This window comes from Mustela nivalis (assembly GCF_964662115.1).
Source record: "Mustela nivalis genome assembly, chromosome: 10".
In the NCBI taxonomy this organism is placed as follows: Eukaryota; Metazoa; Chordata; class Mammalia; order Carnivora; family Mustelidae; genus Mustela; species Mustela nivalis.
This window is the reverse complement of record NC_139029.1, coordinates 8291566-8310216: the sequence shown is the minus strand read 5'-3', so window position 1 is coordinate 8310216 and position 18651 is coordinate 8291566. Positions and strand designations below refer to the sequence as shown.

Here is an 18651-nt window from a genome sequence, read left to right as displayed (position 1 = left end):
GGCAGAGGGATGTCAGGGCTGAAATCAGGGCTCTGGTCTCACGATGAACGACCCTGTCCTCCTGCCAAGAGGCCACGTTGGCCCCAACACCCAAAGGGAACATCCAGATAGGTTATTTTGATCGCAGAGATGCGAGTCAAGGAGGAACTGATCCTCCACAGACAGATTAAAAGAATGTGAGCTGCTGTCACTTCAACACAATAAATCAGAAGGATGTCCCACGCTGCTCTGTCAGCACCACCATTGCATCTGGGGACTAAAAATGAAATCCTGTGACTTGGATCCCCAAAATAGAAAAAAAAAAAAAACCCCAACAAAACCTGTGGTATATCAGGATTCAATAAAAGTTAAAAGAAAAAAAAAGAAAGAATCTGTCCCTGGAGCACTTTGCACATCTCATTGGGTCTGTGGGAGTCTAAGTCCCATGGGAATTGTGGGGCCCAGATGCCATGCCCCTGCCTCTCGATGCCCCGGATCCCCCAGGAAGAGCCAAAAGGCAACAGGAGCTACATTTCCGGAAACAGGACAAATGGGAAGGTGAGTTCTGAAATGAACATTTCTAAGCTAGAGGAAGCTCGTTTTCAAAGGCTCAGAGCTTTACGATACCCCAAAGTTCTCTCTCTCTTTCCTTGCGTGGAAGCCACGAGATAAAGGGTGCACGATGACAGTGATGCTTCAAGGGGCCCGTCACATCTACCCAGGAAGGGAAGAAAGAGTTTTTCCTTTTAAACTCTAGCCCTGACCCCGAGAGCACTTTTTGGCTTAACAGACCTGGGGGACCCCGACCTACGCGACGACGCTGCTGGGAGGCCGTCCTGGTGGGGCTCACACAGATAAGGCCACGAAGTTCCAGCGGCCCCACGGAGGGGGATCTGATTCTACAGTTCAGATCCCTTCTACCATACTCAACCGTGGACTGTCACGCGTCTGGAAAATATAACTGTTTTTGAGGAATGCTTTCCAAACCACGTAATGCTTTTAAAGCTGTTTATCAAAAGAGCTGGATGAGCCACAGTGGCCCGAAACCGTCTGTCAGCTGTCACAGGGTCGCTTGCCCCGTCCCAGTTTCCGTAAGCACTCCATCATTCCCGGTCGTCCTGGCCGCGGCAGACAGCAGATGCCAGGGCTTGGAGACATTCGCTACATAACTTTTACCCAATGAACCTGGCTCCAGGACAGATTTCCATGTCATGTGGGGCTTCTGGCTGAACTCTGCTCGAACCCAGAGGCGTATCATTTACAGCAGACACTAACAATAGTTTGGGATCACCTGCTCTTCACAAGTGGGTTCAGAGCGAGTTCGTGGCCTCCGCACACCTTCTTCAAAGGGCTTCTCATCCGCAAGGGCTGGGAGCCCAGGTGAGTTCTCCCACCTGGCGACCGCGACCCCGTGACAGCACTGGCGTGCAGGCCTGACTTGAACTACTGTCTAGTCTGTGTGAAGGACGAGACTAGGAGGGACAGAAACCCAACAGAGCATGTGGACTTGGCATCGCGGACTAGAGCAAGCGCTGAGCATGTCCAGGGACAGGGTGTAAGTGAGCGGGAAGGACACAATCCCCGATTCACTTACGCTCAATACGTATTCAGGGAACTCAGACCCCGACACCACTTCTCGAGCCCTAACTACACGCCCCACATCAGGCAAATGATGCACGTCCCACGCGCCATCTAATCCACATGAGCACCCACGGAGGTGGGCACTGCTGTCCCCACACCACAGGAGCAAGAGGACGCTCACCTCGGTGGAAGGAAGGGAGCACCTTGCTCCGGGCCACCGCTGACGAACAGCAGCACCATGACTCAGATCCAGGGCTGCCAGGGCTGTCGCCTCCCACAGGCCCTCTGACCTTGTTTGACAGATGTGGGGACCAAACAGCGTTGCGGGAACCCCTTCCTGATTCCTGCAAACCCTTGGTTTCTTTTTACACTGGCTACCACAGTGCTACTTCCCATTTCTTCTCCAGAACTGGGGCAGATCTGTGATTTTATGTTCTTTCCACATCTCTTTCTGAAACGAGCGCTTCTCTTTGAAGCAAGACCTCTTGCCCTTGGAGTGTCAAGATAAGAAAACTTTCAGCAACTTCCCTTGGAAACTACAAAACACCCATCAGCACCCAGGATCTAAGTACAGTCGCTCACCAGCTGCCAGCCCCTCTGAATAGCTTTTATGGTTCCGTGAGGGGTGGTGACAGGGCCATGTCACTACCATGGGGTGTGCTCTTTCTTTCATGTCCCTGGGATCTGACAAGAGCCTTCTACAACCTGTTTCTTTACAACACACAGAAAGAGAGATTAAAGACCAAGACCAGACTTAAAGCTGGGGTTGGGAGTAGCAAAGACTTCTCACCAGATGCATTCTAAACCTTCCACGGAACGAAGGGCCGCCGACTGCCCGAGCAGACGCTGTTCAGAAGCTGCTGTGGTGATTCAATGAAATAATACATGTAGAGTCCCTAGAACAAGGCTTGCATCACAGCACAGGTCAGAAATCATCAGCAATAACGTTATGATTTAATTGCTTGCTACCACCAAACCTCAAGAATGTTTGAGCAGAAATAATGATATGGATTTTGGTAGAACCACATTAATTCGGAGCTACTGTTTGGATGTGGAGGGGAAAGGGCATCAAGAAAGGATGAAGGAATTAGTGAAAAGTCCAAGTTATAGGGCTTCTGATTCAATATGACAGATTGAGTCCAGAGACGTCTCTAAAGCGAAAGCGAAGGGCTACAAATGGCGCACATCCAGAAGGATAAAGAGAAGGTGTCAACAATATTGTAGAAGCCGAAAAGCAGACGGACATGTGGTGCTGAAATGTAAGCCTGAGGGAGTGGGAGCCACAGAGCAGTCAGCTAATTAGTACGGTAAACCCCACCAAATTCCAGAAAGACGGGGCGCCGGGAAGCTCTGACGGCCTGGGGCAGAAAGGGAGGAACAGGGAGGTGAGGGTGTGTCGGGGTGGTGAAAACGGGAAGGTGGGTTAAAAGCCCAAGAAGGAGGTGGACCTGCAGGTCCCTTTCTCATCCCCCTCTGCCTGCTCCTCCTCAACAGAAGACCCACGGCAGCAGGCCCCCCGTTATCGCTCCCCGGGCCCCACACAGGGCTCCCAGGCTGCTCATCAGGGCCTCGGCTGTAAAGGGGAGCAGAACAGACAGTCAAGAATCACCAACCACCCGAGAACGGTCTCTGTTCATTAAGGGAAAAGACCAAAACAAACCAGTGGAAGAAAGAAACTCAGAAGAGGACCAGGGCACCAGCTCTAGAGTGTTCTAGAGTGTTCTAGAGAGCAATCAGTCTAGACAGAAGCAGGAGGCACCTGGAGGGGGGAGGGGAGGCAGATCTTGCAAGAATTGTTAACACTGATAAAATGCTCTATACATTTTTAACTACAGAGAAGAGTTTGTAGACAAGTAAGTAATTGGCAGATAGAAAAAAAAATTTTTTTAAGGACTTACTAAACTTGGAGTAAAAAAAAAAAAAAGCTGAAAGTAAGTTAAGGGTTTGAGGATTCAATGGGAATATTCATGTAGCAAAGGAAGCAAACAACAATAATCAAAGCAGTTACTAACTCCAGGGAGAAAAAAGAAACCAAAAAGGAAACATGGTAACTTAGGTAGCTTCCCCGGGAATGCTGCTGACAACCATAACAATGTAAAAACTGAATACTAGTTTACCCAAAAGGGGCCATACAACTATACTGAAAAAGAAGGGGAGGGACTAGGAAATCAAATGATAGCAAGAAATAGCATTTTTTTTTTTTTAAAAGAAACACAGAGGCAAATACCTCCAAATAAAAAAACACAGCCCGAAGTGTTGAAAGTGGTTGCCCCTGGGGGAGCAGGATTCAGAGGTAGGGAAGAGTGGGGCAGGAGACTGCTGGTTTTTATTTTCAGACATGTTGAAAAGTCTTTGACTTTTAAGCGTGGACACATATCTACTTTGACAAAATACAATTTGAAAAGATAAAAAAAAATGTGTTGCAGTGAGACAAATATGGTCAAAGTCATAGCTTTTTAAAATCACTGTTCTTACTAGGGCAAAAACTAAATAATATTTAGTAAATACATATAAGGTAGAAAGAGTAGAGATCATTTAAGAGCTTTGAAAGAGCAGTAATGGACCTGTTAATAAGGCTGGAAAAACCACCAGGCCTCCCCAATATACAGCACTGCCGGCACAGATGCAATGCTGTGGTTTTCTAGAACAAACAGGAAATCAAATCACTAATAAAGGGGTCCTTCAAGAAAGCTACGGGAAAACTTGCTTTAATAAGCACGTGAGACCAATTTAGGAATATTAACACAACTTGGTGATTCTCCAGAATCTGGAAGAGCATCAGAGTATTTAATTATTCAAGTAAGTATTTAAATACCTAGTATTGAAGTAGTCTCAGTATTTAAGTACTGAGATTTTAAGTATTCACCATTCTCAGCACTAGACACCTACGATATGCTGAGAATGCACCAGGAGGTCAATACTTCACCAATTAAGGCATTTCTGCCATCAGGTTGCCTGAGCTTGAACCAGTGTGTTTACTACGCAACTGGGTCTAAGTATCACACATTTCTAATTAGCTAAACTCAATCTGTGGGACCCCCTCAACAATTCAAACAAAAACATAAAAATTCACAGAGGCTCTCACCTCTTTTCACACGGGCTACAAAAGCACTCACAGGCTCCCGCCTTTGGTGCCATAGGAGGTGGGCAGGCGTCCATTTTGAGCACCCCAGTTGTGCTGCTGGGGGGATCAGGGAAGCCTAGAGAACCGATGAGCGTTGTCCTCTGTCCGTCCTGGTAGAACTCAGGGAGATGCCACTGGATCCAAATCGTTCTAACCCAGCTGGCCAGGCTCCCTGGGGCCCATCCTCATAATGAGAAGCCAAGTTTGGCTTTGACTCTCCTCTGAAGTTTCCTGCAGTCCCTGGGGTTTTAGGGGGCCACTGGGGTCACCCCTGGCATCACCTGTGTTTGAAGTACTTTGAGGGGAAATCTAACAGGAGCTGCCTCTTGTGTTAACGCAGAACCGCCTCATAAAAACTGCTCTCCACAAGGAGTTCAAGGGCGCTCATCCAAACACTGTGGGCTTGTCCTGCTCCACCAGCTTTGCTAGGGGAGAAAGCTGAGGTTTTGCCAAGGCAACTCTGACCTAGATATACCTTCCCCACTTCCTGAAAGAGCTCAGGCCAGTGACCGCAGGTGCCAGGGGCCGGCGACAAGATGGACCCCACACTTAGAAGGAACGTGCTCCACGCTGCTGAAACTGAAATTTACTGGCACAGTCGGTTAAGGTGAAGGACTAAAAGAGGTAAATTACTGTGACTTTCTGGTACGTAATAAAATCTTGCCAACGGTTACCTCAGGAAACCCAGTCAAAATCGGGAGCAAACCAGGAGGGCTGACAACCGCCGGCAGGAAGCCACAGTGAAGCATCCCATCACGGGGGCTCCTGCGGTTGAATCCACATTCATCCGCCGCTGCGGCTGGTGCTGTTTGCCGGCAGGACGGTGGGTCATCACCGCATTCTCGCACAGAGCGTCCTGTCAGGGAAATTAACCAGGTACGGCAGCGGCGCAGCCACCGAGTCACAGAAGGTGCGAAGAGTGGCGCTGTTTTACGTCTCTACAAATCTCTTTAAGTCTTGCTTAACAGAAAACAGCTGCATTCTCTTATCTGCTTCTACAGTCAATCACTGTGTGCAATATCATACACCCTGTGGCTTCTGGAAAACTGCACTGTACCCTCATTAGAGAATATCATTGTAACAATGGTTATTCAGCTATCTACCTATGTATGAATTCATATACAAATGTATAAAAATAGATCTGACCTCATGGATGCTGGGAAAGGCTGGGGTTTCCCTAGGGGTCCTCAAGCCATACTTTGAGAGCCTCTGTTCTAAAATGACCCACATGGACAGATTTTTGTGCTAATGAGAAATCAGTTTCCTCTATGTATCCAAGTAATTCACTAAGGGTATAGACTAGTAACACTGTTAACTCGATTTAAGTTACATAAGCCAGACATAAGAAAACTCTATTTCTTTTAGAGTATACTGTAATTGTAAGGTTTTACAAATTCAAATCTTAGTTCCTCCCATTTGACAAGTTAGTGAGAAACTTAGCAAGAATCTGTCTTTGAGAGGCGGTCTGGCAAAGAGACTAAATAAAGGTTAGGGGGCAAGGAGACTCTGGGTCCATTACAACACCCAAACTTCCCCCAAGGATTATAAACAACTTTCCCTTGTAAAACAACACTACATTCTTCATTTAGTCCCCTGCTAGCCCACTGGTCCCCTGTGTACCTCACAATGACCTCACACCCTAAAGCCTTTGGGGAGCAGGGGGGTCTGAACTCAAACCTGGATCCACTTTTCAAAGGGGATTCCAATCACATCCTGGGCAAAAAGGGACGACTCTGTTAGGGAAAACCTTACAGACATAGGGTGGCCACCAAAACACAAAAGTAAGTGAACTTAACATCTTTGCAGAGGAATTCCAGAAACAGTAGATGGCCTTTCATTTTTCCCTAACACACGAAATACAAATTTTTCGGAGGAAGGAACCCACCATTTTGTCTCTCTTGAAGTTCAAAACAAAAATCTCAAATGCAGTCATTCTGGAGTTTTACAAATAAGTCACTGAACAAGGAAAGGACCCAACATGTACAATGGCTGGGTTGATTATTTAATTTTCAAATGGAAGAAACCAAAATTTGAAAGCACTTACACTTTCCTTTCTATCTTCTTTGAGCAAAGACCTACTGGTTGAGATACAAGGACTGTACTGTATGTGCCTAAATTCAGTTTATTTTTACTTTTGGAAAGAGGATTGTGCTGTTCCCATGAAGCCAGTCATCTCTGCATGCCAAAAATGGCAAAAAATAGACACTTTCCTTTCTAGAAACGATTATAATGTACCATGACCAAGAAAGTGGTTTTCTTCTTAACAGATAATCTTGCATAAAAATAAGTTATGGGATTTCAAAAATGGAAAGACTCTTCTCAAATATGTGTGTGCAGGTTTCCATGTTAGTTTTTTTTTTTTTTTTTTTCCCAGCAACAGAAACAGATCTGAGCTTTCCAGTAGTTATGTTACAACGAGAGTGGCATCATTTGGAGCCTGAGCGAAAGGAAAGTACGGTATTTACAGTCTAGCAAGAGGGAAGAAGTCTGTCTTGGAAAAAATAAGAGCTCTCTGCTTGAGGTCCTGTGAGAGGAATCTTAATTTCTAAAGGCATGAAAGATGTTTCTAAACAGTGTCTAAACCTGTAACTTCATCAGCTTAATCTCAGACCCGAGTGAGACAGCCTAGGTTGTGACCCGGCTCTGAATGTTGTCTCTTCTGTGGGGGTTGCTCAGAAAGAGTGCAAGAGTGAGCCATCCACCTTGGGGCATTCTCTGGAAGGGCCTGGTTTGGCCAGATCAGGAAGCGAGAATATATGGTTCTGGCCTCATACGAAGTGTGTACAAAGTGTATACAAAGGCTCTGACCTCATACAAAGTGGCCCCTCAGGGGCCAGAGGGGCCACTTTGGGACAGCAGAGAAGAGGCGTGACCAGTCTCTTCCCTTTGGATGGACATGGCAATCCTCTTTCAGTGCCACTGAAATCAACCTCCTTTTCATGGTAAAGCTGGCACGTCTGCCGATGCACGGGCTGTCCCAGGCAGCAGACAGCGGGCAAGCCAATAGACAGATACGCCCAAAGGTCAGAAACCGAGCCTCAGCGTCAAACAGGTACTAGGCTCTGGCTTTTCACTCGTGTTCATATACCTGACTTTCCATCAGTGCTAGGAGGGCCTAGAGGACTCATCTGGAAAGCATGTCTTGTGGCTCTTACATGAGGATGAGGAGGAAGTCTCACGATGACCTGGAGTATCTCTCTGAAGGGCTCATTTGGTAGCAATTAAAAATATTATCTTATTAAAGCATGGGATAAAAGGTAAAATTCATTTACAGGTTTAAGACACAACAGAAACCTTCCAAGCAATACTGGACTTGCTTCTGCCCCCAGATACGTGGGAGGTCAGGCCACGCTCCTCTGCCTTAGGTGAACACTGCTGGAAAAAACTGACAGCACTGGCATAGCCTAAAAAAAAAAATTTCATTTTTATTAAGATTTTTACCTCTGAAAGTTCCCTGAAGGCTCAGTTCAAACCAGTTCTGCTTAATGTGTTGTATACATTACCGAGAAGAGCAAATGGCTGCTTTCAGGGCAGAATCCTTATGAGCAGCATTTCCAAACTGGGTGAAAGCGTAGTGAAAGCATTTCCTAAATTCCCTTCGTGGACTTTTCTCTGACCTGTCCAACCCGACTGCATCCAGGCTCTGGTGACCTACGAGGGTTTTCCCTTCCATCTCGGAGAGTCATAGGTACAAGAAGGCAAACACTGTAACAAAAGGGACTGTTCCTTAAGAAGATCTGCTTCAATTTCACATCCAGGAGACCATGAATGGAAAGTGTCTTGAACGAATTTTGGGTGGTGTCTTGGGACTGTTTGTACTGCAAAAGTCAAATATGCCCATCATAAATCTTTTCTATGACATCAACCGAAAAGGTTACTTGAAAGCTTTCAGAGCAACTGGAATTTACATCTCTGTGCACAATACAGGGGTCCCCGGATTCCAGAGCATGACCAGGGTCCTGATGGCTATATTCTTAAGCACTGATCTATCATTATCCTTCAAATTCCCCAGTTCCTCCTTATCTAACTTAAATAATGAGATAAGCCCTAACACTCCTGAGCTTTGTTAAATTAGTTTAAATATTTCAAGTTCTGCCAGCTCCCACTTTCCTCTCCATTTTGGGTCTTGACTAAAAACGTGAAGAAATATTTTGGCGGAAACGTCGGGGCCCAGCTTCATAAATCTTCATCTGCTACTTTCCTAAAATGTCTTATAACCCAAAGCCCACAACAGATGGTATTTAGAGAAATAAAGAGGCAAATAAATAGCTCAGAGTCCAATACTCCCCTTTTCAATGTTATTTTTGCCTTCTGCTGGGCAAGGGCTGCCCCTGGGTCTCTGCAGCTTTCTAACACCCAAGTATCTTCTCAAATACGACCATCGACTACCACCACACACACAGGAGATGGGCAGGCAGCCAGAGGGTGCCCTGCTTTGGCCTGGCCCATTTGAAGGGCAGCAGGCTTTTCTGTGGCTTCCACGGACCACAAGTGTGGCTGCCAGCAGTACCATTTTCATGAACTTTACTTGGGAACAGACAAATGTGGCCCCATACACGTAGACTGGAAGATGCGACCTGAGCCAGCATAAAGTTGCCTTGGAAAAGGCTTCTTATTTCTGTTCCAAACCACACATACTTGTCCAGTTAACGAATGCAGCAGGGGATACTAGTCTACAATATTCATGTGGAGGCCAAAGGCTCTGCTGTCCTCCGCCCTCTTTCTCCCCCAACCCCCACCTGCCTTCCCAAGAACTGTCAGATGGCATGGCAATTTCAGGGGAAAGTCAGGTGACTGTCTCTTCAGAATGCCTGCACACTCCACCAAGGAGAGGAACTTGGAAGTATTTTAATCTAAAAGTACTCAAGGAGGGGGGCTCCCTATAAATAAAGTCATGTTCAAATAAACACAAAGAGGAGCCAATATTTCCTGTAAGGCCACTTTTAGGAGGGATTACTGGAAGGAATATTCTTTCACAGTTTTATGGCTTACTTTGCTATCATCTGCTTAAAATTTGAGTCATTTAAAACATAGATGCTAAGATCTAAGCCTTCACTTGGATGAAATAGTACAAAGGAAGCAGAAAGTCTCATTCCAAGAGCAGACTCAGAGGCAGAACTCTTGGACTCCTGGGTTCGATTCCTGGCTCGGTCCCTGGGCTCAGGTCAGCCCTCGGTCAGAATCTCACTTCTAATCCCTTCAAATCATTTGTTAGTCCCTGTTGTCTAAACAGTGGGGAAAAACCCTGAGTAACACCCCTGGATCCTGTTCAATCGACTGGGATGGTTGGAGATGGTTCTAACTCACTTCCAAGAAATCAGGGTGATTTATCCCCTGGTAGAACTAGTGTGTTCCTAAGAGATCACACTGTCATCAGAACGAACTCTCAAGGCACCGAAACATTTCTCCACCTGCAAGGATCTCTGTGCTCCTTTAATGTGACTTTCAAAATAGGGTCGTCCGGCATTTTATAGTGTTCCTTATAGGACCCACAGGAAAATAACCCTGGTTGGGCTTCAGATCTCTGAGAGAGGGAATGAACAGATAAGTCTATCTAGCCCCAATTTATAGATGGAAAAACTGAGGCTTAAAGAGGTGGGGGGGCTTAAGGTAAGAGGGGCGTTGGGACCTGCTGTTTTCCAGGCCAAGTGTTCTTTTCTAACATAAGGATACTCAGTAATAGCCTAGTGTGGGACCCAGACAAATGGACGGAGGGAAACTGGTCAAAGTGTTTCAGCAGAAGCTGTAATGTCTTTTCAGTGCAATAAAGGGTAAAGAGGCAAATCTCTTTGAGGTTCCCAATTAGATGGTCCAGCACATACCCCACTCCCCTCTGGCAACTCTGGCCACGGCTCTCCCACCAGGGGCTCCTCTGAGAACAGAGAGGAGATGTAGAAGCTTTCTTGCCCCTCCCCGAAGCTCCCAGGTCCCCAGGCCGATGACCACCCGGCTGCTTCTCTCTTCCCACCATAGCTTTTGTTTCTAGGCATGAAGGGCTACGGAGAGAGCTAGTCCTGCAGATTTGCAGCCGGACTTCAGAAGGAATGCCAGATTACTGTTTGTTTTCAGGCACACTGCCTAGCCTCTCTGGACCCCCTTGACCTGGAATGTGATTTTCTCTTCCCCTCACCTGGCCAACCCCCACCATATACTCAGGCTCCATCCTAACTAGCACTTCCCAGGGCCCTCCGTGGCGCAAGGGACAGCACATTGGACCTCGGAACAGCACCGCCCTCGAAAAGGCTTTCTTGACCCCGCTGACCACAGGTTAGCCAACCTCCTTCTCCACTTTGCCTTCTCCAATTACATGGTCTCGCAGCACCCTATAAATCTCCTGGGTCATTTATCACAATTTTAGCAAGAAATTATTACTATGATTATTTGTTTTATGTTTGCTTCCCCGGGAGACCAGGGGAAGAGCAGGGCCAGCTTGGCTTTCTGCTAGACTCCTGACCCCGAGGCCTTAGAAAATTTTCAATCAATATTTACTAACTAGAAACAACCGCGAGACAGGATCCACCGGGCAACATGGAGCGGAACCCGCTGCGTGAGCACCGGACAGCCCAGAAACTAAGGATACCTGGCTTTTTGCGGGAACCATTTTGTACTTTTCTTACGCTCCGAAAAAGAAAGACAAAACTTCCAAACTGATACTGTGTAGAAAATTCGTCATTTCCTTCTGGTCAGCGTCACTGAAGTTCCTAGCACAAGATGGTATTTTTAAAAAATGAAACACATACCTCAGAACCCCTTTTGAAACAAATCACTCAATCCTTTGGCCACTTTGGGATTTTACGAAAAAGGATGTTTCTTTTGGAACTCTTAGGGGTCTCCTGCTTTACTCACTCATCGTTAGGTCTTACCGTCCTAACAAAATAGTGGAGGTGGACTTTGGGGGCTTCCAGCCGACCCAGAAAAACTAACCGGAAATACTTTCAAAGCTTTCCTACTGCCCCTCCTCCCAACTTCATAAATGCTTCAAAATATACTCAAGGATTGTTTTAGCTCTGTATCTGAGAATAGAATGTAACCTAACTAAAGTAAACTCTACAGATCCTTTTTTAAAAAGCAGCTGCTTCCAGTTGGAAGACAGTCTGGCAGAACACATTACATGGTCCCAGTCGACAATCTTAAGCATTTCCCCTGCAGTAATGTGTCATCAGAAAGGTTTCCTGGTGACAGACACATGGATTCTTTTTAATTGGGGACGATTTCACTTCAAATCCTATTCGAGGGAGCGATAGGGTGTGGACAAGGCCCAGGCCCTAGACATTCTAAAAGGGCACACTAATTCACTCAGGGAATATCTCTTAACCAGGGAGCAGCAAAATCCTTCTGGGCTTAAGTGGCGTCCAGCTTGGCTGGGAACTGTAACATTCATTATACCCTTTGTTGATAAGATCCCCAATTAGTCACTCAGAAACAGGAAGGCTCAAATAGGCTACTAACATGAAAAGCTATGTTAAAGTAGTCAGATTCTGTGGGCTGTGGAGCCATGTGGGCTGCCCCTGATTTCCCTTCCCAGCTGGTATCAAGGCAAGATAACATCTCCCAGCAGAACCGCCAACCTGCCTGGGGAATTCCTTCCTGAGGCTGGGGGACTGGCCGGCATGTCCATGTGGAAGGAGGACCAAGAAAGGACACTCACGTGGTGAATCGCAACTGCTGCGATTCCAGAACATGCCACGGAGCCCAGGAGCCAGACACAGCCTGCAGTCGGACAGTTTTCTTAATGGGCATGTGGGCGGGGGGGATCTAGTTAGTTTGGTGAACAGGGGAGATCTGTAAGGGTGTGATCCTATTTCTGACCCCTCTAATGAAGAAAACCATTTTATATATAAATAAATTACAGACATAGGTATAGATAGGTAGATACAGGAAGAATTCATGCCAGATTTTTGTGCCTTATTTTCATGTATTTGTATTAGGCAGGCCAGAAATTTAAGATACATGTTTCAAGTTTTAAAAACTGCATCACTGGGTGCCTGGGTCGCTCAGTGGGTTAAGCTGTTGCCTTCGGCTCAGGTTGTGATCCTGGGGTCCTGGGATCAAGTCCCGCATTGGGCTCTCTGCTTCGGCAGGGAGCGGGCTTCCCCGCCCCACCCCACCCCCACCTCTGCCTGCCTCTCTGCCTATTAGTGCTCTCTGTCTCTCAAATAAATTAAACAAACAAACAAACAAACAAACTGCAACATTAAGGCAGAAAGTATCCGACTAAACGCATCAGCATGGATCAGGAGAGGCAGCAGACCTGGGCTGGTGCAAAAGTGATTCCCACTCCCCCACGCCCCACCAATGACCACTGACCTGGGGCCACTGAGCGTGGCTGTGTCTCTCACCGCCTGGGCTGTTTCTGATGCGAAATCCAGGGCACCTGCCACTGGTTTGGTTACAGTGCCAACAAGCCCCTTCCCAAGGCCAGATATGAAACCGCTGACGCCTCCTTCCGTTTTCACTCCTTCCACTGTCGAGGTTATCACACTGGTCAGGCCCCCGATGATCCCTAGTGGGAAGGACAAGGACTGTTGTAATCTGGCTGAGGACAAAAGCAAAAGCATTTGAAGCCAAACGCCATCAATTCCGTGCCCCTGGCAAGGTAACTTAGGGGCATTCTGTCAGCCTCTCTAGAGGCTATAGGCAGACCAACTCCAGTCGGGAACTGGCAGACTCAGACTGGCCCGCTGAGTTTAGAGTCTGAGAATATAGACTACGCGTTAGTCTGAAGTGAAGTGTGTCCCAGTTAACAAAAAACAAAACAAAACAAAACAAAACAAAAAATCAAAGAACACCTAAGAAGTTAACAGTGGCTCCTCTCCAGTTCCCGAGTGTGGGAAGCACATGGGCAATCAGGAGACTAAGCAGACAGACTAGCATATAGTGGCCCTTGGGGAAAGTTGGGGTCCCATAAAATATAAGGCAGAGGGAAATAAATACAGATCCTCGGTTTTCCAAGAACACTGTATGACTGGCCAACACCAGACATTTGAAATGGGGTAAAAGCTACTGCACACTTTGCTGAAATCAGGTTTAGGCAATCAGAGTAAGTCATGAAGCCTTGATGAATGGTTTCCCCCCCAGCCCCCTGCCAAAAAAAGTTGCTAAAACCAGCCAGGACTCTCCATGGAGTTTCTTCAAAAGACCAACCTAGGTCACAAAGACATTCCAAACGTTTTGAAAGTTGACAGCAATGATCTTATAGAGCATGAGAAGTGGCCAGAAGTTGGCAGAAGCTGGAGAGGACACAGACATCACAGGCAAGAAGCGGGGCCCTGTCCGGGGAGTGTTTCCAGGATGTGTGCCAGGGACACTCACAGGATGTTTACCCTTGGACGGCAGGGGCACGAGGAAGCGCTCTAGACTCTTCATCTCTAGTGAGACAAATCGGTAAAGGAAATTCCTTGGGTGAGAACGCACTAACAATCCACGTTTCTTTTGGATTCTGGGTCCATTTTCGCCAGCAAGGCCACAGCCCTCTCCCAAACTTTTGAACCAAGGTCATGGAGAGATAGACATTACCCAGTCTGGCACAAGTGTGGCCTGCAGAGAAAACTGAGCGGGACTCCCCCATTTTGAAACCAAGGAGACTGAATGGATTCTGGTTCTTGTTATCCCTGAAGATTTTTTTCACACCAGGCTCCTGCTCTCATGCCATCCAAGGCCTCACGTATCCTCCTCGGACAAGGTTGCCTGTTCTCGGAGATGCTGCGTGTATTGTATGGTCCTTGGTTGGAAGGGATTTTGCAACCAACCTTGAACCATCATCCATTTTCTCAGCATACTCCTGTGTCCAACCGAAAAGTGAGGGCAGCTAGGCTTTCTCTCCATATTCCAAGGATGCGAGACAGACAAAGGCAATTATACATAGCAAAGCATTTTGTATTCACTAAAAACAGACAAACAAAACCAGTCCTTCCGACTCCCAGTCACTATCATTACAGTTACTAGAAAGAATAATTAAATCTTTAACCCTAAGTGGCTGCCCAACAATCAACTTTCTGAATCCCTAGACAGATTAATTTCAGCCAAGTTTTAGCTTGATGTCTCCTTTGGGGCTGCTCCCTTTCCAGCTGGGCAGGCGTAGGGAAAGTAAAGGCATCTTGATCCAAACCTCATGGTTAGGAAAACTGATAAACAAAAACTCTGCCCTAAACGCTGTGTCCTAAGCATGAAGAGACTTAAGATTTTCTATTATTTATGTTCCTCCTTCTTCCAAATGTGGATAATCAAAGCCTGGTCAGTCTTGACATGACTTCTGCTAGCTTCAGACTATTTCTGAGAATCTGGTACAAATGATGCAATTCACTAAGCATTACGAAGCAGGAGCTACAGGCCAGGTATCCCATGGGGTTCTGCATGTATAAAGGTGGATACAAAATGCTCTTTCTGCTCTCCGGACCTGCAGAGTCTATCAGGAAAGCAAGGTGCACACAGCTGCCTAGATACACAACCCAAACTGCTACGTGTGATCTAATGGTCATTAATTCTAACTGGGGATCATGGAGCTGGGCAAGCATCATTTGAATTAAGACCTTTAGGTTGAACAGGACTTTGACAGGCAGGGATGGGGGGCAGAGGAGGGGAGGGCAGAGGACCATGAGTGAGCAAGCCCTTGGGGGTATGTATGGGCAACAGCCCAACCTTAACCCTAACCCTAACTCTAACCCTAAGGCAGCTCTACAGTGTGGCTGGGTGACAGTGGATGGAGAAGTTGGCTGGGCTTACATTTCCAAGGGCCCCGAATGCCACACTAAGAAGTTGTTGAGAAAAACGCAACAAAAGGCAAATGAGTAGGAGTTAAGGCATTAAAGGTCAGAATTCAAACAAAGTCAGAGACTTAATACATTCATGCAATCACCTATATCTCTTGGGCACATGGATTTACAATCCTTTTGAATATGCATGTATACAAGACTCAATAACATCTGGGCCACAAACCCAGCAGCCGGTTTCACATTCCAGTTGCCATGGAAGGAATGCTCAGTAAGCAGAAGGCAAGTCTTGAAGCAGCAGTTCCGTATTCTAAAAAGGGGCCCAACTAATTACACCTTACGACACTTTGGGAACCGGAGGCAGAGAACAGGAAGGGACTGGAGTGCACGCACCATTCCGATAGGTGAAAGCGAATGAAGAACATCACGGGCTGTAACACTTCCAACGGCGAGGAGGATAAAATAAGAGAGCCTGGAAGGGGCGCCTGGGTGGCTCAGTGGGTTAAGCCTCTGCCTTCAGCTCAGGTCATGATCTCAGGGTCCTGGGATCGAGCCCCGCATCGGGTTCTCTGCTCAGAAGGAAGCCTGCTTCCCCCGCCTCTCTGCCTGCCTCTCTGCCTACTTGTGATCTCTGTCTGTCAAATAAATAAAATCTTAAAAAAAAAAAGAGAGAGAGCGAGCGAGTCTGGAAGGCTGTCAAGTACACCAAGCTCCCCGGCCAGGATTTCCACTTGCAGTCGGATGGCTGAGAAGGGGACCTTGGAGGAACTGTGGCGGAGGAGCCCTTCTTCCGGGATCACGTGACTTACCATGAGCCAGGCCATGGATGCCGGCGACGAGGTGCTCCCCACTTGTGGCTGCATGGTATCTGATGTACTCCCGCTCCGACTGATGCCGATTGTCCATCGTCTTCCCTAAGCCGTCCGATAATGTCCCTGCGAACTGGAATGAATTAAAAACATAAGGAGAGAGTTTTAAAGTCTCAGCACTATTTCTGCTATTTTAATTATTTTAAAGATTATTTATTTATTTGACAGACAGATCACAAGTAGGCAGAGAGGCAAGCGGAGAGAGAAAGGGGGAAGCAGGCTCCCCGCAGAGCAGAGAGCCCGATGCAGGGCTCAATCCCAGGACCCCAGGATCATAACCTGAGCCGAAGGCAGAGGCTTAACCCACTGAGCCACCCAGGTGCCCCTTTAATTATTTTAAATAAATGCCTTGCCTTGCTCCTAACTGGGATTCAGTAAATCCCAACCGAGAGAAGAGAGATATTAATTGCTGAATTACATGTATGATATATCCCAGGAGACTGGTTCCTGAGCACCAGACACATTCAGATTGTAGGATGCTCTACACTGATGGGACATGAGGCTTGCAAAACAACTACTAAATGTCCATAGTGGCATCCGCCTTCCCCAGTTGTCTTGCAGTTTACTAAAAACCGTATCACAAAATGACGTGGGGGAGAAGAGGTAAGCGTTGGGATTCTAGAATGTTAAGGACAGAGGCTCTTTGCTGTAGAAACCAGTGTGATTCAAAACAGGAAATGCAGCAAATTGTTGCTTTGGGGTTTGGGATCAAAACTTTTAGAGACATCCACTGCCCTCAAGTCATGTCTTTTCTTTCACTTATTCCACAGTTACTGGTTGGTTAGGTGCCCAGTCCCATCGGTCAGAAGGAAGAAGGAAGTGTATGGAAAGGTGAACAGGTTAGGTCACCTTTCATATGAAATGGCAGACTTGAACTCACGACTGCCAGTGCAAAATCCTCCCCCACAAATCAGAGAAAGATCTTAGTTATCCTGGCATTCTTTTACCAGAGAAGCTGTCTCATCCATCAAAGCTGGATAAAAAGGACATAAAACTCTGTTTTGTCACAAGACAACCTGAAAAGGTTTAAAGTGACAGTTAATAAACCACAGGGTACTTATCCTCATCATTCAGGCAGAAAGAGGAAAGGATATCAAATATATAATTAACCTTCTCGGGAAAGATCTACCAAAACAAGTGGTTTAAGTGCCAATGACCCAAGACTAACCTTTCGGAGAACTCACAGGAATGTTATTTAGATACAGAGCTCGGTGCAAAGATTCAAGGCGAACTGCCTGCCTTGAAGACCCAATATACTGGGTAGCCTGGACATCGGGGGGCCCGTTTCATACTGGTTTGGCAAGGACTTTTTTGTCTTAAGGTTTTATTTATTTGAGAGCGAGCGAGCACATGAGTGGGTAGGAAGGGCAGAGGGGGAGGGAGAAGTAGACTCCCCGCAGGGCAGGGAGCCCGATGCAGGACTCGATCCCAGAACCCCGGGATCATAACCTGAGCCAAAGGCAGACACTTAACCGACTGAGCCACCCAGGCACCCGAGGGACATTTTTACAGCACCAGGCCTGAGGCTTCATAACACAAGTGACAGGCGAAGGTGAGTTCTTGGCACAGAAGAGGGACTAGAGGAAGAACCAGCAATTCCAGGTGAAGCAATAGTTTCTGGAGCAAGAGATGGGAGCACTCATTGCTTTTACTCAGTCCAAATGCTTTTATGATTTAGGGCAGTGATCACTGACCTTTCTAGAGATCCAACCCTTTCATTATTTGCTTTTGGCCTTGCTGTCCCTGCCACTCTGTGTCTAATAGGAGAACTAAAGTTAATGAAAGGTTATCTCACAATTGCCTTTAGGTTGGAGACACCCCGGGATGTTGCAAGGCCAGCTCTGTGAATCACCAGATAAGGCTGTAGTCAGGGATCCTGTCGGAGAGCCACTGCAGGCCATGAGTTTGGGCATCTGACCAAACCAGAGTCTAGTGCTCCCTAGGCTTTTACATAAACAAAAACAAAAACAGAAACCCAAAACAAACCCCCCTGTGTCCAGCAGATAAACACCGGCCTCCAGAATGAGTTTCTGGAGTGGTACCATCTATAAAATTAGAGTGGTCAGCCTTGGTGGTTTCCAAACTCCTTCCCAGCTTCGACAGCATGTGACGTGTGATCCAAGTGAGAACATCTTTATTAGGCGCTTACTGAGGGCCCAGCACAGACTGAGGTGCTGCGGAGGACACACAGCAGCCTGGGACCTACTGTCCAGGATGACAGTTTCACTGGGAAGGTCCCAGTCCCCGGCAGGGAACAGGGAGCAGTAAGAACCGGGAACGTAAGCTGCGAATCCAGGGAGGAGAGGCAAACATGATCCTTGTTTTGGAAAGGATCGAGAGAACGAGTCCCTGCTACACTCTGGAATTATGGTGCCTGCCAGTGTTCTCC

At 47.0% G+C, this 18651-nt stretch overlaps 1 protein-coding gene across 3 annotated transcripts in view; it reads right to left on the bottom strand.

Moving 5' to 3' along the window:
• The window catches only part of VPS13D (vacuolar protein sorting 13 homolog D), a 252275-nt gene that overhangs the window by 34150 nt on the left and 199474 nt on the right, over positions 1 to 18651 (bottom strand). For 2 of the 3 annotated variants that reach the window (XM_082685387.1, XM_082685388.1), the window contains 2 exons: positions 16203 to 16335; positions 12992 to 13187 (listed from right to left, as the gene is read on the bottom strand). In XM_082685387.1, the coding sequence (XP_082541513.1) occupies positions 12992 to 13187; positions 16203 to 16335 (329 nt within the window). The remainder of the gene's footprint in view (positions 1 to 12991; positions 13188 to 16202; positions 16336 to 18651) is intronic. The other variant, XR_014299363.1, reaches the window with a different exon arrangement.